The sequence below is a fragment of the Echinops telfairi genome, unplaced genomic scaffold, assembly GCF_000313985.2.
Source record: "Echinops telfairi isolate 266 unplaced genomic scaffold, ASM31398v2 ScPeMD7_2291;HRSCAF=2852, whole genome shotgun sequence".
Classification (NCBI taxonomy): Eukaryota; Metazoa; Chordata; class Mammalia; order Afrosoricida; family Tenrecidae; genus Echinops; species Echinops telfairi.
The window spans coordinates 32,220,871-32,248,183 of record NW_022106189.1 but is presented as its reverse complement, the minus strand read 5'-3'; the positions used below and the strand labels follow the sequence as shown (position 1 = coordinate 32,248,183).

The following is a 27,313-nucleotide window of genomic DNA, read 5'->3' as shown; positions in this document are numbered from 1 at the left end:
TCTAGTGCAATTTTATTTAAGCACATCACCTAACAAGAGTTTTAAAAGTGTAGAAGGAGGTATGTAGTAGTTATACAGTAGATTGTACTTTCAAAATATAATGAGGAAATATTTAAAGAAAAATTTTAAGTCTATTAAGAATATTATCAAAGAATACTAAAGAAAATTATAATATAAAAGCTATCAATGATGTCATCAAGTAGAATCACTTTTTGTGTTAACCTGAAATTATAGCTGTCCTGGAATCAACAAACTAAAGGACCATATTCTGTTTACAAAACAAAACAAAACCTCCTAAAACCCAGTGAATTGAACTTACTGAACTATTTTAATTATATTGTATGGGGAAAAAAGTTTAGCAATTGAATTACAATAAAAATTCAAAAGGAATTACAAGTTAAAAATAAGTCACAGACAGCAAATATTCCATTAACATAGCTTTTGAGATATATATTTAGCATGTAGTGTGAACTAGCAAAGACAAAACACTCAAATGTGTGATGTGCTCTTGTTCCAATACCCTCCAAATAAGTAATTCAGAATCACATTGGGGGTGAGGGGATATATATATAAATACATATATTATATATAATACATATATAATATATATAATACATATATTATACACATACACACACACACACACAAATTTAAAAATCCTGAATCAGCACAATTAGTGTATCAGGGGAAAAAGCTAAAAATGTATGTATGAGTATTACTGATAGGAAATAATGCACCAATTTAGTTTTCTTTTGTTTTTATCATATAAAAAGAAAAAATAAAGTCTAAAATCCTCACTAACATGAAAATAGATTAAACAAGATAGTGAGACAATAATAAGAGAGAACACAATTTAGCTATTTAAGAACATTTTGAGATGTTTTAACTGGAAATACTACATAGCTAGTTATTCCATGAGTAAAATATTTTAAGATCTTTTCCAAATATAAATCCATTTGAAATTAAAAGTTCATTTCAAAACAGATTTTCATTTTCTACTACCTAACCATAAGATAGCTATTGCTGAAATTTATTGGTATTACTTTTTCTCTGATGAAACTTAATAATTTTAAAATGTTTCATTAAATTTTCAATGAAAATTGGCATCTTTGCTATATATGAAAACTTGAATGAGCAGTTATTAAGAAAAGTTGGGAATTATTTTTGTTCTGTTTTGAATAATGGTGATAGAACTTTAAAAAATGTGAATACCAACCCATTTCCTGCTTTTGAGTTGCTTTTGCTGTCCGTGGTAAGCTGAGAAAGCACATAGTGAGGTGCTTTGGCACTGTCGGCATCAAATATATCCATATTAGATTCTTCACAATCTCGTCGTTTGACCCCCGGCCTCTGCTTTGGATTTCGTTTTCGTGATTTACGAGGTACCTCAGTGTTATCATTGTAGGAACTGGTGCTCATGTTACTGAAGTTGGAGGGGGAATCCTCCATCCACATACTGCAGCTCTGCTCAGATTCCAATCCACACCCCTCATCCTGGCAGGACATCCGACTGTTATCCAACAAGTCCTCAGGTGGTGGTGAGATGTACAAGACTGTGTGCCTCTTCGGTGTTGATGGATGCTGCTGGACTGTGTTACTGGTTAACTGCTTTTCACTTACCCCTCTGTTACTTACCCCCACGGCTGAGGAGCAGCTCTCCACTTGCATAGCCTTGCTGTCGGTGACTGAGGTAGAATAAATGGTAGGGCTGGAAGAGGTGGTAAAGGAGCTGCAAGCACCGCCCATGGAGGAAGAGGAGGGAGCTGAAGAGGCATCTGCAGTGTATAATTCAAGAGTAAATACACTATACATGTTTTCACCTATGCTGGCTAGCAGTCCCATTGAAAATGTGATTTGTGAACTGATTTGTTTTTCCCCAAAATGAATAGTTGGAATTTGGTTAAGTTTTAGGATATAAATGCTTTAAGCAATACATGGCCTAAGAAATGCAATTTTTGCAAATGCCCAAATAGCATTATTTTACTTGTGTTATAATCGATTGATTTTAAAATCTAATTTAATGTCTTAAGCTGTAAAGCAAGAATAAAGCTTTTATTGCCTCAGCTGGATGATCTGTTGAATTTTAATCATTTAAAGTAATACAAAAAACCCCAATATGAAATATATGCTTGTGGACCACATTCAATGCCAATTAAGTAATTCATTATATAGAATTTGAAAAAGTGGGACTGTGCTTAGCCACAAAATATTAAAATAAGTTTCTAACCTATGAAGCAGAGAACTACAGGTCATTTTTAATGCAGACACTCCCTGCTTCAGAGGCAAATCCTGGAATAAAAATATGAGAAAATAAATGAGAAAAGAGCTGCTGATTATTCCAGATATCAATTATAAAATGAGAAATAAATAGAAAAAATATATAATCAACTGAATTGGAGGTAAAATGGAACTGGTACCGTCACCATGATTGATTATAAAATCTAGGATAACAAAGGTGAAAAAAGATTTAATTTGGAACATGCTGGGCTGTAGAACATAAGCAATTGAGGGTCTGCCAGTGTTAGAAATGGCAGTTTAAAACCATGAGCTCTGAAATAAATAAATCCATCTTTTATGGCAAAATAAAAAGCACAGTTAAGACTAATTCTGGATGGATTTCTCTTATAAACATGAGTAATAAAAAAAACCCTGAATAATATATTCCTTATTTGGTTACCATTTTTCATTTCCTCTCTATAGGGTTTACCTTATTTTGTCTATAAAAGGAATTTCATGATCTAAGGGTTATAGGTAAAATGCATTGGCTAAAATCTAGCAAAAATGAGTTTAGCAGGTGTATCTCTGGCAATCACCAGAATCAGTTCCTATAAAGCCAACCAACCTTTATAAAACCATTTATCAAATTTATAAGCCTTCTGAAAAAGATTTAGGTAGATCTTTTAAAAATACGTGGCAATTAGCAGAACAATTCATTGAAAATACTACTACTTCAGGCTTTAACAGCCTAACTTCACTGCTTTTATTAAAGCTGGAAATTGTCATTTCTAAAATTTTTCAAATATTAACTTAATCTGGTGCAACATACACACCATATCCATAGCCAAGCATGCCACTGCTTTAAAGTGGTATGAAAAAACTTAAAAACTGATTTGCAATGATTAAAATTGTGTTATTTAAATCAATATATAAAAAGTGAAATATAGGAATGTCAATATTTACATAATCAAAAACCAAGTACCGGAGATCCATTTTTAACAGAAAAATATACCAAATGCTTAATCTGATAGGACTATATCCACCTATAATTTTTAATTGTTGTCAAGGTTAAAGAGCAAAGTAATCAATATTAGGCATCAAAAAAGTGATAATGCCCTATGGAAAGATTTTTTTCCCAAGTACCATAAGTCAGGAGCTTAGAGCAATAAGATGATACCAGTTCCATTTTCCAGTTTGTATCCTTGTCAAATGCAGTAGCTGAAATTGGAAGATTCAGTCACTTTAAACTGCATTCCAATTGAAAGGAAAAAAAGTATCAATTTTGTAACATGCATTAATGCAATGTCTTCTTAGTAAATAATATTTTAAAAGATTTGTAAAAACTACAAAATCTAGATGCTAATGTCAGTGACAGATTAGGAGCTGATTTGTAGCCACTTTGGGTTTAAATATAAAGTATTCTCCTTGTTTTTTTGTTTGTATAATTACTACAGAATTCATTTCAGAGAAGCTAGAAAAAGTATTATGTCTAACATTCCTCCATCTGTTCCAACTATTGGCAAAAACAAAACCATGTGTATTTGTATGAGTCAACAGTCTTCATTTTCAAAGGAATACAAGTATGCAGAGCATGCTGTATTTGCAGTGTAACACAACAAAACATGCAGTATAAATGCTGTGAACTTGTATTTCTATAAAGCAAGTTCTCCCCACTTTGATTTGAATCTAAGTATCATGCATATGACAATGCAGAACATAAACATCTCAGGGATGCCTGTCCATGACAGATGAAAAGTAATCACAAACTCAAAGCAAGTTATGTGGTACTTATAAATTTAATATGCAAGATGTAACCTTTTAAGAACATATAATCTAATCTTGCAAATCTTATCAAAAACACTTATCATTATAGAATCCAGTTGATATAATAATCATACTTAAATATCTGGTTTGGGACAGATATTCCAAATTGTGGTATCATACCCCACATAAAGTAAGATATTTTTAATACTCTCCTTGGACATGTAACCCATATTTATTGTTTTACCTCCAGTTTCCAGGATACATTTCCTAAATTAAAAAATTCATTAGCACGAAACCAAAACAAACTCCGTAAGAAGACAGAAGTATGTCTCCTTTAATTGAAACACAGTATTTTTAAAGACTATTTAATGGTCTCCTTCATCCAGGTGATGTTTCTCTAGTTATCTTGTCCTTGTCCTATTTAAGACTTAACAAATGTTCTCTTTAAATAAATATAAATAAAGAACATCTCAGTTTGACCTTAAATTACGAAGGCACTTCATTTTCAAATTGAAAAAATTACTCAATTTTTAGCAGCAACTAAGGCCTGTGGGTTCTTTTATAGATAATCTTTCTTATGTTAATAAAAATTCACTTCTTTTATTAAACCGATTTATGAACATCCAATGTTTGATGTGTGTGTTGGATTTAAATTAAAATTTAAAGGTCATAAGTTATCTATAAAGGCACATCAGGTTTAAGAAAAAGCAAGAACAATTTACTTGAAAGCTCTTAAAATATATATTACAACAATAGCATTAAATCGTACCAAAAAATTACTAAAGGTTTAGACATAATTATTTGATATATCTATGAAGAGTATTCCAGTAACTCTCTTCTTGAAAATATCAATAAGCCAAATTGGCTACTTACACATTAATCCATAAATGTACTATAAATTTCATAATTTTAATGAGATATTATCCCATCAAAATATCTAAAAAATATAATTATCAGGAACTATCAGAATACAAATTTGTCATTTTCAAGCATTCTCTCAGAAAACTCCTAAAGAACCTTCTTAAGAGTAATCTGAATATACTTAAAGTATCTATGAAAACCTTCAAAAAATAAAAAATAAATGAATAACCTTTCAGTGACTATATTATTAAATAAAATATAATGAAACAACTGATAACCCCATACAACTAAAGTGCTAATGCAATCATGGCCCATCTTTATAGTCTGTTTTTATTTATACATGCGTGCAAATAAAATATTAACAACCTCCCCCTTTTCTTTGGTTTTGAGTCTTCATTTTTACTTGCTAGGAATGTAGGGACTTAATAGTATATATTGAAAATACAGAAACATAAAAATATCTCAACAACTGGTTTTATTTTCTCATTGGGAAGAACCAGTTATATCATAAGGAACCAGTACAATATGTAAGGAACATATTTTATGTTCCTTAAAATCTCTCACCAATTCTTTAGAAATTCAAATTTTAATTCTCTTTGATAAAATTAGTCTCTAATCTAAATAACAAGTGAATACATTTTCATTGATTTTTATCTTCTTATCTTTGAAACAAGTTTAACTTGACTAGAAGAATTTTATTTTCCCATAGCATTTTCTGATACCAGAAAGCACACTAAACCAAAGGGAAAATTAAAAACAATTCTTCAATTTACTAATGAAAATTTATACTGTTGAATGAATAGATTAATTCTAAATTTGATAAGGAAAGGAAAGCATCATCATTTATAGTGTCCTAAATCCAAATCTATTAATTCTACTACTGGTAGTAGCCAATTACTGTACCAAATGCAAGTAATGATTGTGAGTTGCATTTATCATTTGCAAAACTTGTTCAAATCAGTGTGGTTCACAATAAATATTCAAAGTAGTTGGGTTTGAAAGAGTGGCAGATAATATCTTGGTGAGACGGTTGAAATGAATTTTGCATGGTACCCGATATAAAAACTAGTGTAGATATTATGTATTCCCTTGCTTAAATTATATTTTAAAGTTAAGAAGTTCTGGATGATCAATTTAAAATAATTTTAACTACATCATGCATTTTAATATGTAGTATACTATCTATATCCTTTCAAGTCCTCAAAAGAAACAAGTATCTTTCATTGACTTAAAATTTATGACAGAAGACATTTAACTGGGATTCAAAAATTTAAAATTGATCCCTATCATTTAAATATGTACATATAGTTCATAGTTTTTCAAGATCCCCAAAACACCATTAAAACCAAAACTGTAAAATCTTTTCAAGTGTGCTATGTGAACCAATAGTGGAACAGAGAAGAAGTAAATTATTGCTTGTTCAGAAAACAATCATGAGGAAAAAAATGTATGGAAACAATTTTCAGGTTAAAATATTGTTCCGTTTTACTAATGATTCTTACATTTTTCTTACTGGCAACAATGACTGCAAATCTAAGCATTATGTTTGGTAAAAGTCACCAGATACAAGAACATATTTTCAGGTCAAAGAAGAAAGATATTCAAGGAAAAAAATTATAAAGCCAACATTCATGTTGCCAAGGAATTGAAATATCTAGAACACACAAAGTGGCTGCAAACATGCTTTGTCAACACCTTACATGCCAACCTTGGTTTTCTACTTTTCTTCTTCTTCTTCTTATAATATCAATGTAAAGTATAAAACTTTACAAAAAGGTTTACTTTCAATCAGTATCAATTCACTATTTAGAAACAAAACCAAAACAAAAAAGGAAAAAAAGAAAAGAAGGAAGGAAGAGAGAAAGAAGAGAGACTTATGAAGAAGTCTGAAAAGGAGACCGACCTATACCCTGGGTGAGATTGGATGGGTTAAGTGTCTCTGGCACTATTTGTCTTCACTACTGACAGACACTGTCACACAACCCACCACTCGATGCCTGTCTCTGAATGGCGAAGCTAGAATGCAAGTTAAGTGTATTAATAAAAAAAACAACTAGCATCCCAGCATATAAAATAAGCATTCGAGATTACTTTACAAAAAAACAAAACAAAAAAAATTGTAGGGTTGACCACTGAATTTACATATTTAAAATCGTTTCAATTCCCCATTTGTACTTCCACACCCAAAATTTTACATGCTAAAATAGGCAATGTAAAACAAACTTTGAAAAATTATTAACATCCAAACAAATGCATGTAAAGAAATTTCTTATCCAAAATACTAGTTATCTCATATTCACCAATTTGTTCTCCTGTTTACTAATGCAAACTAGTCCATAAACCAGAATGATCTTTTCTCTCAGGTGTTTTTAGGCCATACCCTCTGAAACTTCCTTACAGACTACATACAACAAGGCAAGTGTTGATTTGATGAAGACACTCAAACTGTAAGAAATATCTTTACTTCAGCAGCAAGAGAATCCTTTCAATTATTAGGCTAACATACTTATACTTCTCTATCTCACCCTTAAAAAGTTGCTAACTTGCACTTTAAATTAGATATGCTATTTGTTATATATAAAATATCTAATCCTAAAGTATGTTCTTAAAAAGTGATGAGGAATGCTGCTGAAACCAAAAGGTTTTTACTGAGTTAGAAGAGGCTAACTCTTGTCCTGTTCAAATCACTATTTAGGGTTCTAATATGTCAATAATTATTCTGCGGGGTTTTTTCCCCTTTTATTCTGCAGTTTTAAGTTTGCATTTTCCTAACATAATTATTCTTACTGTATCAGAGTATCAATAATACATTATGAATTTGAAAAGCAAAAGTTCTGACACATAGAGCAAAGTCTTAAATATGCTTTTCCTATTTAACTCAAGCCTATATTAAGTATTCATTAAATCATTTGCTTTTTTAATTCTTTCATAATGTAAGAGAAAGATGCTTTCAATCATCCATTGTGTATGTTGGTTCTGAATGGACATTATTACTTAAGTTTGAGTCTACTTTCCATTCTAAAAATATAAGCTTTGGCCATACATACACCATACATACAGATATTTGTATGTATTTGAATTTATATAATTTCATAGTAAAACCATGAATAGCAGAATTTAAAACACACTTGTAACATTACTGGAACTAGAATTTGAGTTCACACTAGAAACCATGCAATTTTCTATGAAGAGTGGAAATGGCTACATTAAATATCCAAGATTAATTTAACAATATTTTAGCTCACAATCTCCTAACACATAGGCTACATACGTAAACTACCATTCCTTTGAATGGGATTCAGGTTTAATTTGGGGGGTGGTATACAAAACAAAGCTGTTCCCCTGATTAACTGAAGAGAGCAGTAAAAGACATATTTGCTCCTCTAACTTAGTCAACTCAAGTAAATCCAAATTACATAGTTGTAAATTTAAGTTATAATAAATTGAATGAGATGTCTATTTTTGTGAAGCCATTTAGTCCTTTTACTGAAAATTTATAATCTCCTAGAAATATTTTCATTTTACAGATCCCAAAACCGGTAGAGGAACAAGCCTTAGCCTCCTTTTTAGCTCAGTAACTTACACACTGCCTAGTCCAAGATCTTATGTTTTCTTAATTGAAATTATAGCACATAATGCCAAGTTCCCTAAAATAGACTGGTAAGAAAAGAAAAGTTCTCAGTAGGAAAGAGAAATATCTTGTTGTGAGGATTGAGATATAATTAAATATATGATATCCAAATTGTCTAGCATCATTTCTTTTATAGTGTCAAAACTCAAAAATGTTAACTTAAATTTGCTTCACCTCATTGTGTGCACAAGATGGTTTAGAAATTACTATGATTTAAATTCAGGTAACTAAGAGACCTAAAAGGAGTTGAAAGCTGTTCTTTGATTGTAGGATATTAAATTTATTTCTCTAGTGTCCTCTCCTATAATATAAACAGAATTCAATCAAGTTCTTTCAGTACTGAAATATCTGCTATATACTTGGTATTTATTAACTGTGGCACAGAATTAAAAAAAAAATCTACTTATCAAAATCAACTCCATAGCACCTGATTTAGTCCCCGGGTGGTATAAATGTTTAACACATTAGACTAGGTAAACTGGAAGGTTAGCAAGTCTATCCAATAAAACTTCGAAAGAAAGGTCTTCCTTTCTTTTAGTGATCTACTTCCAAAATATCAGCCATTAAAAACCTTATAGAGAAAAAATAATAATAATTTATAAGTTATCAAGGGTTCGTGAGGGAGGGTGGGTGGGGGTGAATGGGGGGAAAGTGAGGAGCTGACACCAAGGGCTCAAGTACAAAGAACATGTTTTGAGAATGATGATGGCAACAAATGTACAAATGTGCTTGACACAATGGATGGATGTATGGATTGTGATGAGTTGTACGAGCTCCTATTAAAATGATTTTTTTTAAAAGCCCTATACATTGTAGCTCTATTCTGACAACATGGAGACGCCGTGATGCAACTCAAACTGAGTGGTGTGTAGTCAATTCCAACTCATAGCAACCCATTAGGGCATAGTAGAACTATCCCTTAAGGTTTCTAAGACAATAAATCTTTACAGGTGCAGATAGCCTCATCTTTCTCCAGTGGAAAGTCTGGTGATTTTGAATTGCCAATCTTGTGGTTATCCACTTAACCTACTATGTCAAATGCACAATAAAAACTGCTCAGTATTAAAAAACAAAACAAAAAAACCCCCCACCTCACTGAGATGGGAGTCAATTCCATCTCCTAACAACCCTACAAGAACAGGATAGAACTACCCCAGTGGATTTCTGACACAAACTCTTTACAGGACTAGAAAGCCTTGTCTTTCTCCTGAGGAGTGGCTGGTAGTTTAGAACTCTTGATGCTGTGGTTAACGGCGCAGTGTGTAACCACTATACCATACCAGGATCCCTTTTTCAGTATTAGAGTACTAAACTATATTATTTCTAAAAAGTTGTTATTAGATACCACTGGGTTGATTTGTACACTATGTAGAAGAATAAAAGTGCGAAGAGTTTTCTTGGCTGGACTCTTTATAGAAGCAGATTACAGGTCTTCCTCCTTCAGAGGTGTTTGGTGAATTTGAATCATCCACCTTTTGGTTAACAGCCAAATGCGTAACCATTGCACCATCAAGGCTCCTTTTTAATGTGGCTAATTAGTATGTAACTGGAAAGGCAGGACAATGGGTAAGTGTACAGCTGCTAACAGAAATGTCAATGGTTTGAAACCACTAGCCACTTTAGCAAAGAAAAGACCTGAAAATCTGTTTCCATAAAGATTATTGTTGTGAACTGCCATGGAATTTATTCAGACTCATAACACCCCTACCTAAAATAGAATGAAATATTGCTCAGTCCTGTGCCATCCTCACAATTGTTATATTTGAGCCCATTTCTGCAGCCACTGTATCAACCTATTTCCACAAATATTACAACCTAGGAAACCCTGTCCTACCTGTTCTACATGGTTGCTAAGACAATCAACTAGATGGTCGACAACAGCAATATATAATGAGTGTTAAAGAATAAAAAATTATTAATTAGCGTGACTGATGCATTGTTTAGCTGAAAAATTAGGGGGAAAATTTTAATATGCCAATGAGGTAATTTTTAAATAGTTCCCTTAACCAAAATATATTTTTATATAAATTAGTAAATATGATGTTTTACCATGAAAACAATAAAGGTCTAGGACTAATTGAGAAAATAATTATTTTAAATTAGATTAAAGTTTGTTTGCTTCTGTAATAAATCTTCCATTTAAAATAAATTAATTAAATCTAAAGATACAAATTACAAACATATTGTTAGTTTCCATGGAATTGATTCCAACTCATGGCACCCCATGTGCTTAGAGCAGAGATTCTCCATAGGGGTTTTATGGCTGTATCCTTGAAGAAGTAGAACGCCAGGCCAATCTTGCAAGATACCTTTATGGCTTCTAAACAATAATCTTCTGGTTAGTACTTGAATACTGAACCATTAATGATATATGTAGAAGATTATCTGATTGTTTGGTTTATGAATTTTATCTCAACAAAGCGTGTGTGTGTGTGTGTGTGTGTGTGTGTGTGTGTGTGTGCTATTCCTATTTTCAAAACCCCCAATTTATGGTAACATTTCATTTTAGTTCTTTAAATAATACCTAAATTTCGGTTCTTCATATGCATTCACCAACAAACAACCCAATCAAAAAAATCTTTTCATGATTCAGATTTCATCTTGAGCAATTCCTTATTTTGCTAAAAAATATCAATTCATTTTGCTATTTTTTGTTCTAGAAAAATACCTTTAGTATTTTCTAGTGAGAACCTACAATACAGTTCATAAACTAATTCTAAAGTCATTAGTCACTGACATTGAACTCCAAACTGTAACTACCATTCAACTGGGATAAAAATGAACTCTTTCAAGTGGGAGTACAAATTTCAGGCTCAACTATTCCTCTCAGATTCTGACACTTAGCACCATGTGTAGGTGAGGATTTATGCAGAAGCTCTTCTTACCCTATCTCACACCCCAGGTTCAGGATAAAAAGACCTTATTGGTGAAAATGTGTTAAAACTGTGAACAATGTTGTTTTTAGGTGCTACTGAGTCACAGCAACAGATAGAAAGACATTCTTTTACCCAGTATTCTGGATTGTGGATTAGCAGCATCATACTTTATCATGCTTCAGAGTAATGTATAAGAGAAAGAAAAGAAAAAACTAGATTGGTGAATGTGAGAACACATTTTTAGTAATTAAATAACAAAGAATGTCCATGAACACCCATATGCCCAGCCTCTGGATATCAATTAATTTAGAACTTATGAAACACAAACCTTTATGGCAGAACTAGAAGTCTGTTCCCACCAGGCCCTCATACCTGACAGCAGCCAATCCGGCTCCTTCAAAACTCTGAAGAATTAACTACATCAAGAGTCATCATGTTTATGCATTTCATATTTAAAAACAGCAAATGTTATAGATTAAAAAACACAGACGTCTCAATGAATGTGCCTATTTCTAGACATTTAGTCTTTTGGCCAGGAAGACACTGAGCGACTGGCAATATACTCTAAATCTTCTCTTTGGACAGCTATCTCACTAAGGATATGAAAATGTCAAAAAAAATCAATGTTATGTTATACATTAACTAATATCCCTAAAATAGTCAATGATTAAAATTGTTATCTATAATAGTATACCATAAAGTCTCTATTCTAGTAATAAGATATTCCAAAAAACAAAACCTAACTTACTGTTATCGAGTCAATGCTGACTCATAGCAACCCTCTAAGAATAGGGTAGAACTTCCTTTGTGAGGTTCCAAGACAGTAATTGGTTACTATAGCAGAAAGCCCCAACTTTCTCTCAAGGAGCAGCTGGGGGTTTCGAAAGGCTGACCTTATGAATCGAAGCCCCAAGTTGTAGCCTCTATGCCACCAGGACTCCTAATTAGACATTCTCACTCACTGCCACTGAGTCAATGCTGATTCGTGGCGATCCTGTAGGACAGGGTAGAACTGCCCTTGTGAGTTTTCGAGACTGTACCTCTTTAAAATAGTAGAAAGCCCCATCTTTCTCCCATGGAGTGACTGGTGGATTTGAACTGCTGACATCTGAATCCCAAAATAAACTATGTTGGCTACTAAAAGCAAATTTACGTTGTTGTTTTATTTTTTAAAGATATTATAAAAAACTTGGGTTTAGATCATAAACACTCCATATGCGAATATAAGAAAACGGTCTCCCCACCTTCCTCTTATTCTTTTTATCACCTTTACAGTGTCAATAATTTCAATATTTAGTAAGAATTTATTAAGTCAATCTCTGTAATTCAGAATGCTTCCTCTAAATCTCTTATCATGACTTTTCAACTCATAGCTTTCAATCTAATATTTCAATCTGGAGAAGATTTTTTTCAAATATATAAGGGGAAGGATAAAACTTGCATTGAATTCAAGAACTTTTCATATTTACATATTAAAAATTTCTAAAATTTAGTTTAGTATTATTTAAAAGGAAGTATCATTTCCAAACCTAGCTAACATTCTTTCAGTTTTTAAAAGGAACAGGAGCTACCGTCAACAGATGCTAAAAAGCACAGAAGAAACAGACTTTTAGTTCTATACAGATTCAACATGTCTTTAGAAAAAGTCCTCAATTGATACAATAGAAATCAGTTAGTCAATTTCTCCCTGTGGATTTAAAGTGAAGTGTTCCATAAAAAGTATTAGTTTATTTCATATTTTGTGATATAATTTTTAACTTTAAATTCCCCCCAAAATCTTTAGGGACATTTTGGTACCAAGTATAAAGTAAAATTAGGTCACATTATACATTTATTATTAATCAATTTAATTCACAATTAAATCCACAGAATCTGTTAGAAAATATCTGGCAATACATGAACAGTGAGCAGGGCTGGTAAGTTTTTTTGCCATGTGTAAAGTTTTCCTGCCCTCAATCTGGAAAACTGTGTACGGTACTACTTGTACGCACAGTTCAAGAGAGAGATTGTACACACAGTTAATTGTACATGGATCAATGTATACTCCCCCGCCAAAAAAATCCCAAATCACAAGTTCTGCCATAGTACCAATATTCTCATTTGAATCACAATTTTCACTGTTTTCTTTATTACACAAAATAATTTACTGAAAGCAATGCTTCTATGGACTTCAAGTACCATTTTAAATGATAAGAGGTATCATACTTGGCAGAAACCTTTAATTAGGGCACATACAACTTAAGAATATATTTAATTTTATTTCTTTTTATAAAACACACTTAGCAGCCTATAAACCCAGTTAAAAAAAATTAACACTTGGGCAAACTAATATTATGCAAAGAAAATATTCATACTAATTTATCACTAATCAAGACTCTTTCCTATTAGCTTGTCTATCAATCTTTTATTTTAATTCAAAATTTAAATTTCAACAAATTTTATATAAAGTGTATGATCTGAGAGTCAAGTAAAAAAATACAGTATAAATTTCAAATATTACTTTGCATTGGAATTAGAAAACCTTTTTACACAAAGATTGTATTTTAATTTTCCATTATTTCAACCAAACTTTAAATAAGAATGTAAGTGTACATATTTAAATAGCAAGAAAATACTACAGTAACATGGTACAAACAAACAGGTTAGAGTATTTGAGTCCTTTTTTAGATAATAAAAAATGAAATATTTTTCCATTTAAGTAAGTTTAAAAAAATGACAAAATAGAGACTCAGATATGATTTTCTATATATAGCATGGTATTTAACCTTTTTATGTGTAGCCAACAAAAGCAATTTAACACGGGTTCCCCTATTTGAACACAAGGTCCATTCTAGGAGAGGGTTCTTGTCTGTGCCAATGTGAAATTTTAAGAAATAATAATTATATCAAGAAAAGTGTATTGTAAAATTTTAATGTTAAAAGTATATATTTTACAACCTCCCCCAAACCCTCAAATCACACTCTTTTGGATAAACTTTGCCAGCACTGTTCATGTTGGTCAGATAATAACCTAGTTTTCTTTAATAAAGTAAGGTAAAATGCATACCAGCAGCAACTACAGCCGGAGGAGGCGAACCCGCCTCACCACCACTTGTCTGACTCATGGATGCTACTGATGTTTCTCTAGGTGGAGGTAACTGTAACTCCTTTGGGAGAAGATCATAGACAGATTCTGTTGAGAGGGGAGAAAAAAATTTAAGAATATCAGTATATGCACAAAATATCAGATATACATCTTTTCTTTATCTCTGCTGCAAGTATCTATGAATGTGGTGGTGCATACAAACAAAATATAACAATTTCTTATAACAGTTTATTGCCATCAAATAAATTCCAACTCATAATGACCCTACAGGACAGAAGAGAACTGCCTCTGTGGGTCTACAAGGCTGTAAATCTTTATGGGAGCCAGTCTTTGTTCCACAGAGTGGCTGGTAGGTTTAAGCTGCTGACCTTTCTGTTAGCAGTCCAATGAGTAATCTACTACCCAGCGAGTGTACCTATGAACATTTCTTAGACATAACCTAAGACCTTCAGGAAATGAGTCAATGGATCCAGGCTATCAGGATGATTACCTGGGTTACCAAGGTCTATAGGTATAAATAACAGTTCACAAAGTTATAGTTCTACAACCTACTTGGGTAAGCAGCAACTAGTGTCATGAGCAGCTATCTAAGGTGCAACCATTAGTATCTATCTCTCTGTCCAGAGGTAAAAAGACAGATTAAAATAAGAGAATAATTTTTTAAAATTAGGCCACATAAACATCAGTCTCCAGAATCTTGAAACCAGAACAACTAGATGGCCCCCAGCTTTCACTATTAATTGCTCTGAAAAGGACCCCATGAGAAGAACCTAGAGAGAGTAGGAGAAAGTTGTGAACAAAACCTCAAAATCCTTTGAGAGGATCCCCCAAAGCATGGCCCTCTAGTCAATGCCTAGCAATGAACCCACCCTTGTGGTAAAAATAATCAACCATTTAAGATTAAAGGGGAGCATTTAACCAAGGACAAAGTTTAGAGGGTTAGGAATAGAAGTAGAGACACAGGGAGAAAGTAGCATGTTAGTTATGGTATACAGAAGGACAGCAATGGATGAGTTGAAACAAAGTGTATATGGGTTGTTGAATATAAAGCTGATGCTTTGTAAATTTTCACTTAATTCACAATTTTTAAAGTAACTCCATATAATTAATGCTGTAAAGAGTTATTAGCATTTATTTTTCCTTAGATTTACTCATGTTTAAAATATTTAATCACAATTCTAAGATAGTTATTTTTAAAACTAGACAAAAGTAGAAAGAATAAAAGAAATGTCAAATAACATAAAGTGGCCCAATATCTTTCTCTGAAATAATAAGCCTACAATTTACCATCCATTACATAGGAGATTGGCTATACTACAGTATATCAGCTTTAAATTATTTTCTTGCTCTTTAACCATGCACCCTTTTACAAATATTTTAATGCAATACTACCGTAATGTTTTTCTCACCTAAAGAAGCTAAAATGAAATGTCATGGTTCAAGGAGATACTTCTTACTTTCTAAGGCATTTCCAAGCTTGGAAAGGCAAAGGTATAGGATCCTCTTACATCAGATAGCACAAACAACTACGAGATTATGATTACCTTTCTATCTAATGCAGTGATTCTCAACCTTCCTAATGCCACAACCCTTTGATACAGTTCCTCATGTTGTAGTAACCCCCAACCATAAAATTATTTTCAATGCTACTCATAACTTCAATTTTGCTACTGTTATGAATTGGGTGACCCCTGTGAAAGGGTCATTCAACCCCCAAAGGGGTCACGACCACAGGTTGAGAACCGCTGATCTAATATAAAAAATACCTTCCCTTTGTTTTGTAATACTTTAATTGCCCATAAAATTCCATTTATATCTACTACCTAAATTTTCCAATTATTATTGATGGATTTTGAACAGAAATAATTTCAAGATAGCCTCTAAAGAATGTACAATTGGTATTGGAAAGAATAGCAAACAAGCAGTTGGAAGTATATATCGGCATTTTCAAAAAGAACCAAGAAACAGAGCTTAAGGAATTTGTCTAGTACTCCAAAAATACCAATATTCTAATAACTAAACATTGTTACCTATCTGCAGGTGTGATTAAAAACATATTTAACATTTTATTCTTGGCAATAGGCAATACTTTCAGCTAGTAGATTACTAAATTCAAAACTACTTTCATTCTTCTAATTAATCACTGAAGTATGTATACTAATTTTGATGTGGACAAGGATAGAAAAGAATGCCACTAAAGGAAAGCTAAAATTAGAAGTTGTCCTCCTAAATGTCTCATTTACAGTACAGAAACAACGCAAAAGTTTATTTTGAAAAGCCTTATGACCTAACACTTGAACTTTTTTCATCTTCAAATGATTTTGGAAAATCCATTATCTGTACATTATACCAAGTGAAAAATTTCAGCTTAAGAAGGTAATAAAAACTTAAAATAAATTACTTCCATGTTTCAAACAAAAATTCTGTTTGAAGTGGGGTAGGGTGTTATGTATAATCTAATTAAAATACAAATGTCATATCACCAACTATTCATTTTAACACAATTATTTTCCTCAATTCATGTTGAAGAGTTCCCAACACATAAAGAAGCATATGCAACAGTTTTTGTTATTATTGTTTTGAATAGATTAGAAAATAAAAGGTTTGCATGATAAGATAAATTGGTCTATCAAAATATATTTATATCAAAGAGGAAAAAAGTGTATCCTCGCAACAGTCCAATCAATAAGTGTGCTTCACTGGCCAAAATTGTTTCTCTATGTCTTCAATTATTAAAATCTATCAATTTAACAAAAAATTTAAAGCCTACGGTGGACTGAAACACTACCACCTTTAATAAAAATCGGTATAAAGTTGTGTCTGTTTTAGTAGTATAGAAACAATGTTAAGAAAATTACATTGTATAATGGGGGAGGAAAACTGATGAGAAAAGGATTAAGAATGGTTATGCAACTCTAAGAAAGTAATTAGTGTCATCATTTCCAAAACATTTTATTTCTACTTCGGCCCTTGGTATCAGCTCTTTTTTCACCTCCCTCCCCCAACCTTCCACCCTTGTGAATCCTTGATCAATTATATATTATTATCATTATTGTTATTTCGTATCTTACACTGTCTGTTGTTGCCCTTCACCCACATAGGAAAGTGACTAAATGCAGAAATTGTTATATCAGACTACAGCTGGGACCAACACACCAATATTGTTATTACAGATTTGGGGACTCTGACTGTGAAACAATGGATTTCTATTGTTTTCAGCAATGTTCCAGCCTTATCACCAAACAAAGATTAAAAGTAATAGAAACTATGTTACCATTCCATGCTACTATAAATTACACTACTATTGGCATTTAGTTCTGAACTCAATCTACTTTTACAGTCCCTATTAGGCAATGAAAAAAAATCCTGAAAAAGAACATTATGTAAAATTGACATGACATGACATGACAGCAGCAGTGGCTGCTGGTGTTGGGATGAACAGAGGATGGATGGCCAAATAAAGTTGTACCAAATCCTCCTCTGAGCTGAATGCTAGACAGTAACTTTACCAGAGTTGAAAGCCCTGGAGCCACTCATGGTTTTGAACTACTGAGCTGCAGATCAAGCCCAACGTGTAACCACTATGCCACCAGAACTCCTTAAAAAGAGTTTAAATTCCTATCAGTGTGCTTACTTCCCCGATAATGATTGCTGAAGCCAAATGGGTACATAAGCAAATTTGGTGAAGAAAGCTGATGGTAAAAAAAAAAAAAGAAAGCTGATGGTGACCAGCTACCAAAAGATAAAGCGTCTGGGGTCTTAAAGGCTTGAAGGTAAACAAGCAGCCATCTAACTCAGAAGCAACAAAGCCCACATGGAAGAAGCACACCAGTTTGTGTGACCACGAGGTGTCAAAGGGATCAGGTATCAGGCATCAAAGAACAAAAATCATAGCATTGAGGATGAAGAGGAGTGCCAAGTGGGGACCCAAAGCCCATCTGCAGGCAACTGGACATCACATTACAGAAGGGTCGTGGGGAAGAGATGAGCCAGTCAGGGTGCAGTGTAGCAAGGATGAAACATACAACTTTCCTCTAGTTCCTAAATCCTTCCTTCACCCACCCTACTATCATGATCCCAATTGTACCTTACAAATCTGGCTAGACCAGAGGATGTACACTGGTACAGACAAGAACTGGGAACACAGGGAATCCAGGACAGATGATCCCTTCAGGACCAGTGCTGAGAGTGTCGATACCAGGAAGGTGGAGGGAGGGTGGGGTGGAAAGGGGAAACTGATTTCAAGGATCTACATACAACCTCCTCTCTGGGGGATGGACAACAGAAAAGTGGGTGAAGGGAGATGTCGGACAGTATAAGATATGACAAAATAAGAATTTATAAATTATCAAGGGTTCATGAGGGAGTGGGGAATGGAAAGGGAGGGGGGAAAATGAGGTGCTGATGCCAGGGGCAAATGTTTTGAGAATGATGAGGGTAACAAATGTACAAATGTGCTTTACACAATTGATGCATATATGGATTGTGATGAGTTATATGAGCCCCCAATAAAATGATTTTAAAAAAAAAGAGGTAAGAGCCCCCAGTAAAAGCATTTAATAATAATAAAACATAAAGCTAAAAAAAAAAGAGTTTAAATACTTTAAATTCAAGAAAGCTACAGATAGTCTTAAGTGTTATATTGGGTCATTATACCTATTTCTTGTTATCTTTTAAATGGTTCAGATGAGGGGGGAATGAAATTAAAGGTTTATAAATACCAAACATGAAAAAAGGGAATGGGAAGGCAGCTTCAGGAGAAAAGATTTTCTTAGAAAACAAAATGAAAACCACGTCTAGATTTTACTAAAAGAAGTACAGGATCTACTTTGAGGGTAATGAAAACATTCTAGATTACCGTGATGGTCAAACAAGTCTGTAAATATATATATACCATCTGCCACTGAATTGCACACTTTAAACAGGCAAACTTTATGCAATGTAAATTACACAACAAAAAAGCTGTTTAGAAAGGTGCAAGGAAGTTGGAGAGAAAGAAACAACAAGCACAAGGAAGAATTTCACAAGAACAAGAAAGGTCTTTTTCATTGTTCCTGATCAACTTCATGGACAAACATATCTCTTCACATAGCTTTCAGAAAAGTGAAATTATAAAGAGGGTCAAGCTGAAGACAAAGTAATCTAATTTTTGCTCTTAAGGCTCTTCTAGGAGTGAGCCCGGGAGGGAGGGAGATTAAAAAAAACAACAAAAAAACGACTCTTCTACTGAAGGACTGGAAAAATGTTACAGGCATAGTTATCCTAAATTCAGTAATATATGTGATGTAAATTATAAAAAGTTCTTGTGAAGAAGATAAAGAAATACTGATTTAATGAAATAAATGCCTTATGCAACAGCACTCCAAAATTTATAGGTTCAGCCTAAAAGGTGGTATTTATCAGCACCACTTGCTCAAGTTCTTTCCTATTCTTCATCTTATTCTATATCAACAATTTGAAAAATTATGAAGTTGCTAGTGGTACACACGTAAAAGTGAGATATATATACATCATAATTTATCACAGATCATGACAGACTGGAATATCTAAAATAAAATAAAATTCATTAAAAATTAATATTAGGTATAACTGCTTTTATGTAGTGGTTACAAGTGCTCACTCTTAAATCTAGAAAACGAAATCTAGAAGTGGCTTTTCTTTCCTACTGTAAGATTTTTCTCAGTCTTGCATCGACTGGGGTGACTGATTTTTTTTTTCCTTATTAATGTTACTAATAATTTGACTGTAACATAATATTTAATCAACTCAGTGGTTTATTATAAATTTTAGCCAAATCTCAACATAAGTGTAATGCTTAAGTATCCATGTGGTAGAACTAAGGCAAGTGACATATAATAAACTCAACTAATATAAATTGTCACTATAAGTATAAAAAATTAGGCAGAAAGTGGAGCAGGCTCTGAATATGAAGAGCTATCTTATGTTGGTACAACAGCAAGAAGACTACGGCAATTACAGGGAAGCAGGAAATGGAGACATGAAGTCACCATTTTTAGATAACTAAAAGCAAATTAATGCTTCCCATTGTTGGTTAAGAAGGTGAAGAATGTAGAAATCGACTGACAGGTTAGCTTGTTTGCTTGGTCATTCTGTAAATCTTAATTGACCCATTTATGTCACTCATAATTCCAGGCTAATTCAGTCCTGTATTATTATTCTATGCTGGTTTTAAGGGGGTGGAAGAAGTTTACTACATCAAGCTCAAAGTAGACAGAAATTCTATTCTGAGGACACAGGACAGTGAGAGAGACGAGCAAAATTTGTAATTTAAAAGTGGAGCTTAATGTTTTCTTCCAAATAGGATACTCTACTGATTGCCCTAATCTTATGCTCTAATGATTTATGCTATTATTGTTCAGTCTCAAGAAAAGATAAAAAGACTTCAAATGCTCATAATCCCTGTTTTCCTGAGCTGAGACAAAGGAGATAAACCAAAATATCTGGGAATTTTGGGAATGATGAGGGCAACAAATGTATAGATGTGCTCTACACAATTGATCTATGTATTGTGATGAATTCCATGAGCCCCAATAAATTGATTAAAATAAATAAATAAAATAAAATATAGAAACAAAAAAACAAAATATCTGCGAAAAGACACGCTTTCTGTGCTCTTTTCTCTTAGCAAAAGTATAACAACAATTAATATTATTACTATTATTATTAGTTAACATTTATTGATATGTAGAGGTGAAGAAGGGAAGGCACTATGCAAAATTCTTTATACTTTCTCATATTCTCTTATGAAAATCCTAAGAATGTGAGGCTTGTGTACTAGAGAAAAACGTTAAAAACGTGATTTTTTTTTAAACAAGTGAGACAATAAAAAGCAAGTTTAAAATGATTTTTTTTTTAAAAAAAGAAACAAGTTTAAACAGTCATCTATCACGTCTATCAGTTTGTCATACTTTGGTGCCTTGAGTGTTTGCTATGATACTAGAAGCTATGCCAACCATATTTCAAAAACCAGCAGCCATGCAGGGTGGACAGGATTCAGTGGAGCTCACAAAATAAAACAGATTAGAAAGGAAGAACAGGTGGGCCACTTCTGACATATTAGCCACTGAAAACCTTATGAATAGCCATGGAACACTGATATAGTGAGGAAAGATGAGGCTCTCAGCTTGGAGGCACTCAAAATATGACTGGGGAAGATCTACCTCCTCAAAACAGAGTTGAACTTATGATGTGGATGGAGTAAAGCTTTGGGGACCTTCATTTGCTAATGGGGAACAACTCAAAATGAGAAGCAGGAGCTGCAAACATTCATTAATAATTGGAATGTCAACAAAAAAACAAAACAAAAAAAAGTAATTGGAATGTGGAATGCACCAACTAAGAACCTAGGAAAATTGTTAGTAGTCAAAAATTAAATAGAAGGTACAAAGTTACCTACAAAGGACAATCACTAAGACTAAGCCTGATTTCTTGCAGAAACCAGGAAAGCAAGATGACAATGGAACATATATGAAACTCTGAATGAAAAGTAAAATTGCCAATCAAGGATCATATACCCAGCAAAATTGTCCCTCAAACAGCACTAAAATTAGGATATTTCCAGGCACACAGAATTTAAATAAATTTGCAAAAACCAAACCAATCTTACAAAAAAAAACATTAAAGGAAGTTCTTCAGACAGAGAACAACAAAAGACAACCACCTAAGATTAACATACAGGGCAAGGTCAAACAAAAGTTAATTGAGATATATAGATACAGGGTGGCTTAGTAGTTACACACTGGGATGAGATACGCAAGGTCTGCAGTTTGAAACTACCAGCCACTCAATAAAAGAAAGACGGGGCTTTCTACTCCTGTGAAATGTTATACTCTTGGAAACTCACAGGGCAGTTCTACCCTATCGTATGGGGTCACTAGGAGTCTGCATCATCTTGATAGCAGTGAGTATCCAAAGTAAAACAAACCTAGAAGACTCACAAAAGAGAACCAAAGTTACCACATTATAATGAAGACAATCAAAAAGTAAAAAGAGGGAATTACAATAGTTACAGAACTACCTTAAATGGAGATCTCAAGAATTTGGGTGGAAGGATGGTAGTATATAAGGTAGTAAGATACTGATCTTCAAGGAACTGTGTGGATAGACATGTAGTTTGAGTGGGAGTATACTTATATGTATATATATATATATAGGTTTGATGTGTATATATAGGTTTAACAGTATACATTTATATATGTGTATTTATCTTTGCTGCAACTATATTTATGAATGTGGTAGAGCATACAGGAAACAAAGTTATAAAAACTTCTGGGATATAACCAGGTACCTTGACGTAGTAAGTCACTAGTCTTGGGGACTCAGGGCATTGTCTCAGGAGACACCAGGGCCAATTGGTGTTACATAGCCCACAAAGTCTACCTACTACTTTGGTGAGCAAACAAGGGTCTTAAAAACTCATAAGCAGCCAACTAAAGTACAACTATTGATCTCTCCCTGACTGGAGGAATAAAGAATCATGAAAATCAAACACACATAGAAACAATTAGGACTATGGGCTAAGAGATAAGAGATCACTTGAATATCAGTTTCCATTACCTCGAGACCAGAACTAAATGGTGCTTAGATACCACTACCAATTGCTCTGAAAAAGATGGGAAACAAAACTCAAAATCATGGACACGAGGCATGCTGGTCAGATAAAGTCTGGTAAAACCTCTTAGATTATGGTCACCCTTTGGGTTTGGAACTGAACTTGCCATTTTGGGTCAATTTTTCAGCCAAACAATAAAAGAAGTCTAGAAGGAAAATAATAATACTATATAGATGTACATATCTTAAGATAATTGGAGAACAAGGGATCAACATTGACCTAAGGAAAATTTTCAGAAAGGTTAGGAAAGGAGCAGGAATGGAGTAAATAATCAGTGAGAAAAAAACAGCATAGGGTGATGTTTTATTAAGGAGATTGCAATAATGAGGTGAAACAATATGTAAGAATCATTGAACATAAAACTGCTCTGTAAACTGTCACCCAATTCAAAATAAACAAAAAATTTTAAGTGGTCAAAATGTCAAATTTATGTTCTATGTTTTACCTTAAAATTCAATTATTTAAAAAAAATTTTTTAAAAATTCAATTATTTTACTCTAAATATGAAATTAATCTAAGCACCTGAAAGAGTTAAAAAGCCATTTTCCCACCTTCTCTTAACTATCGCAATATGTTGGTGAATCCCAAGGCAATGGTTTCCTAGTAAACATTCTAAAACAGAGTGCCTGGCACCTTCTTTTGTGCTAACATAATGCTACATTGTGCCAGCATTCATTCTGTTAAAAACAACATCAGGCTTGACAGTCATCATACTTGGCATCTCCACTGGAAAAAATGTACTGGCTGCAGGTCTTTTGGATATTTGGTTTCTAAAAGATTATGAAGTCCAAGAATAACTAGCAGGTGATACTCTTAACAAAGTTTTCTAAGTTTTATTTACTAGACTGCTATTGCACACTTATACTTACTCTTATCACTCTTTCCATATTATATTTTACTAGTTTCCCTAAAACAATCTGGTATTCCATATATTTTAAAATAACTAACCACTAGTAGTCATTGAATTAATTACAACTCTTGGTGACCCCACGTGTCAGAGTTGAAATTATTCATATAAATTTATCAATATGGAGTATAAAAAATTAACTAAGCAGTCATTTTTATATAGTACTTTATTTACTATTTCTCTCTCTGGGACCGAGTCCATTCCTACTCATAGCAACCTATAAGATAGGGTAGAACTACTCCTGTAGGTTTCCAAGACTGTAACTCTTTGTGAGAGTTAGAAGGCCTCATCTTTCTCTAAAGCTACCATTTTTGATAGGAAACTTTATCAAGGTTGAAAAACTTAGGTTAAAAAAAAAAGGGTAAACTTAGGTTATCTACAGAAGATGGTTCAGCTTTTGACTGCTATTCTCATCTTTTCCTGCCTAAACACTTCAGGGGGAGATACGAGAAAATTGCAATACCGAGATATCCATTACTGATGAGAACGCTATATAGTCCAGACATTGTGGTAAACAATGTGGAGTTTCCTTAAAAATACAACTAATAAAACTTCCCTGTCAATTCTGACTCATCTCAAACCTATAGGACATAGAAGAATTGCTCCACAGGGTTTCCTGAGACTATAAATCTTTATGGGAACAGACAGCCTTATCTTCCTTTCTTTTTCTTTTTCAGCCTTTTCTTCCAGAGCAGCTGGTGGGTTTGAACTGTCAACCTTGTTGTTAGCCTGATGCTTAACCCACAGTATAACCATACAATCACAGTCTACCAATTCCATTCTGAAGAGAAAGCAGAAGTTCAAGAAGATTTGTACACCAATGTTCATTGCAGCATTATTCACAGTAACCAAAAGTTGGAAACAACCTAAATGCTCATCATGAAATGAATGGATAAACAAAATATGGAACTTTGGAGTATGACTCAGCCAGTAGGAGAAATGAAGTCTGATATACACTACAGTATGGATGCAGCTTGAAGACAATATACTGAGCAAAGTAAATCAATAATAAAAGGCAAATATAGTATAACCTCAATTATATAAGACAAGGAAAGGCAAATGTTTAGAGACCAAAGTTTACCAGTAGTTACCCAAAGGTAGATTTCACTCACTGCCATCAAGTCAACGCTGACTCATAGTGACCCCTTGTGATTTTCCAAGACTTTAACTGTTTACAGGAGTGGTAAGCCCAGTCTTTCTCCCACAGAGCTGCCAGTGGTTATGAAATGACAACCATGCAGATGGCAGGCCAAGACATGACCACTACACTACCAAGGCTCCAACTCAAGGGTGGAGAGTGGAGGGAAGAGAGTATTAAGAGTAATGAGACAATTGCATAGCTAATCAATGCAATTGTTGACATTAAGCAAAATATGTGTAAAACAGTTGAATTTGCAAAAGTCATGTGATAGATATATTTACACAACAGTAACAACAAAAAGTAGCTGCTGAAGCTGCTTATGTACAAATACCTCATGGGATTTAGTTACTTGTTTTGGAGGTTTAGAAATATCCCAGGTAATTGGCCTAGTAATGTGCTTAGTGCTTTTGTTGTACCTATTTCACTGCATAGTACTTCTGATCTTAAAAGTTTGCAAGTGGACTTCAAAGGCCCAACAAATGGTTTCTACTCACCTGAAACAAAAATGAAGAGGACACTCTGGAAGTAGTGGAGGAGATGTATGTGTAGCTAATTGCCTCTATAAACAACTGGCTCCTTTGTGATGAGACCAGAAGTGAATTGTGCCGGCTACAACTATTGAACATTTTGATTAAAGATTCTACAAAGATTATCCTGATCAAAACGGAGGAATGCAAAACAGAGCACCACATCGACAATTTTCCCCAGACTTTTTGGAGTTACAGAGAGTAGATGAATCCTGAAATGAACCAAATAAATCCCCTGAAGAAAAGGTCAGCATTGAGCATTATTCTAAGCATTATTTTCATGGGAGCAAGATGACAACAGAAACTCAAAGATTAGAGAGGAACTTAAGGGACATTGAGTTTATGTTAACAAAGTTGAAACAGCTCAGAAAATAAGGGTGTGAATGGTTGCAGAACGTCAAGAATATAATCGATGTCACTAAATAGTACACATAGAAACTTTTTGATCTACATTTTGCTGTGTATATTCTCAACAAAACAAAAATTTTAATGAATAAATACATTTAAAAATATTTAAAAAGGTAATAAAGTCAAGTTAGTCTTGACTGGGCTAAATTTCATGCTTTAAAATAATGGCTCTTATTCAAGATTTCCATAGCTTTATAAAAATATGCATCCTGTGATCCCAACTCCTGTAAGTTCCATACTCATCAGGGCAATGATGGAACTTCAGATTTCTTCATTCAATGAAATTATATATTTCTATGTATAATTCTGAAGATGCAATAATAATGAACAGTTATTTGCTCAATGCTACTTATGATAAATATTTTATCACTGTAAACTAGTGTCTCTGAATGTAGGTGATACTGCGGAGGGTGAGTGGGGGGAGATGCTAGGATGATCCTGGTGTGCTGTAAAAGCAGATACCTACACTTAATGTTAAAGATTATGGGCTATACGTCTGGGATTTTTTTGTTTTGTTTTGTTTTTTACAGTGCCGCCTGGGTTTATTTGTACAACGAACAGCACAATAAGACACCAGCGCCATGCAGGCAGCAGCTCAAGGCTCACACAAGTCCCTTTCACCCTCACACAGAGAACTCTACTTTGTGGGAGCCTGAGTGCCTTTGGGAGCTTCAGCTGGGGCCGGGGCGCCTTTGGGAGCTTTTGCTGGAGTCACAGCCTTGGCTGGAGCATCAGCCTTGCTTTGTGCCTTGGCCTTGGGCCGGCAGAGCCTCAGACCCTTGGCAACACGTGCCCGAGCCCGCTTGCCAAGCTTGGGGTGGGCAATGTAGGCCAGGCAGCTGAGATTGCGGTTGAAACCCATTGGGATCTTGGTCTTGACCTCTGTGGGCTTCACAAGATCCTTGATGGCCTCAGTGTGAGCAGCTGCAGCCTTGGGGTTGTTGGCCTGCATTTTCTTCAGGCCCTTCTTGTTGTGCTTCTTGGCGAAGAGCAAGTTCCTCAGGAACATGGGGTCCACCCCCTTAAGAGATTCATATCGTTGTGACCAGGGTTTTTTGATGCCGTTTCTGTGCCATTTCCGGGATTGGTTGTGCGTGGTGTGGTTCTTGGACTTGGCTATGTCTGCACCGACGCCTCAGCTCCCTGAGCGCCAGGGACCGGAAGAGAGAGAGAGGACATCTGGGGTTTTAGAGACTTGAAGGTAAACAAGCAGCCATCTAGCTCAGAAGCAACAAAGCCCACATGGAAGCACACCAGCCTGTGT

At 33.9% G+C, this 27,313-nt stretch overlaps 2 protein-coding genes across 7 annotated transcripts in view; both read right to left on the bottom strand.

The window, feature by feature from the left end:
• The window catches only part of NFAT5 (nuclear factor of activated T cells 5), a 72,124-nt gene extending 57,623 nt beyond the window's left edge, over nt 1–14,501 (bottom strand). For 2 of the 6 annotated variants that reach the window (XM_045293817.1, XM_045293816.1), the window contains exons 1-2: nt 14,396–14,479; nt 1,217–1,775 (exon numbers count right to left, since the gene is read on the bottom strand). In XM_045293817.1, the coding sequence (XP_045149752.1) occupies nt 1,217–1,775; nt 14,396–14,453 (617 nt within the window). In that variant the 5' untranslated portion in view covers nt 14,454–14,479. Of the gene's footprint in view, nt 1–1,216; nt 1,776–2,227; nt 2,290–14,395 lie in introns of all 6 variants that reach the window. The other 4 variants (XM_004704580.2, XM_045293818.1, XM_004704579.2 and 1 more) reach the window with 4 other exon arrangements.
• A 12,185-nt stretch (nt 14,502–26,686) lies between these two features.
• The window catches only part of LOC101660555 (60S ribosomal protein L29-like), a 4,848-nt gene continuing 4,221 nt past the window's right edge, over nt 26,687–27,313 (bottom strand). The window contains exon 2 of the mRNA XM_045293921.1: nt 26,687–27,171. Coding sequence (XP_045149856.1) covers nt 26,687–27,171 — 485 coding nt within the window. The remainder of the gene's footprint in view (nt 27,172–27,313) is intronic.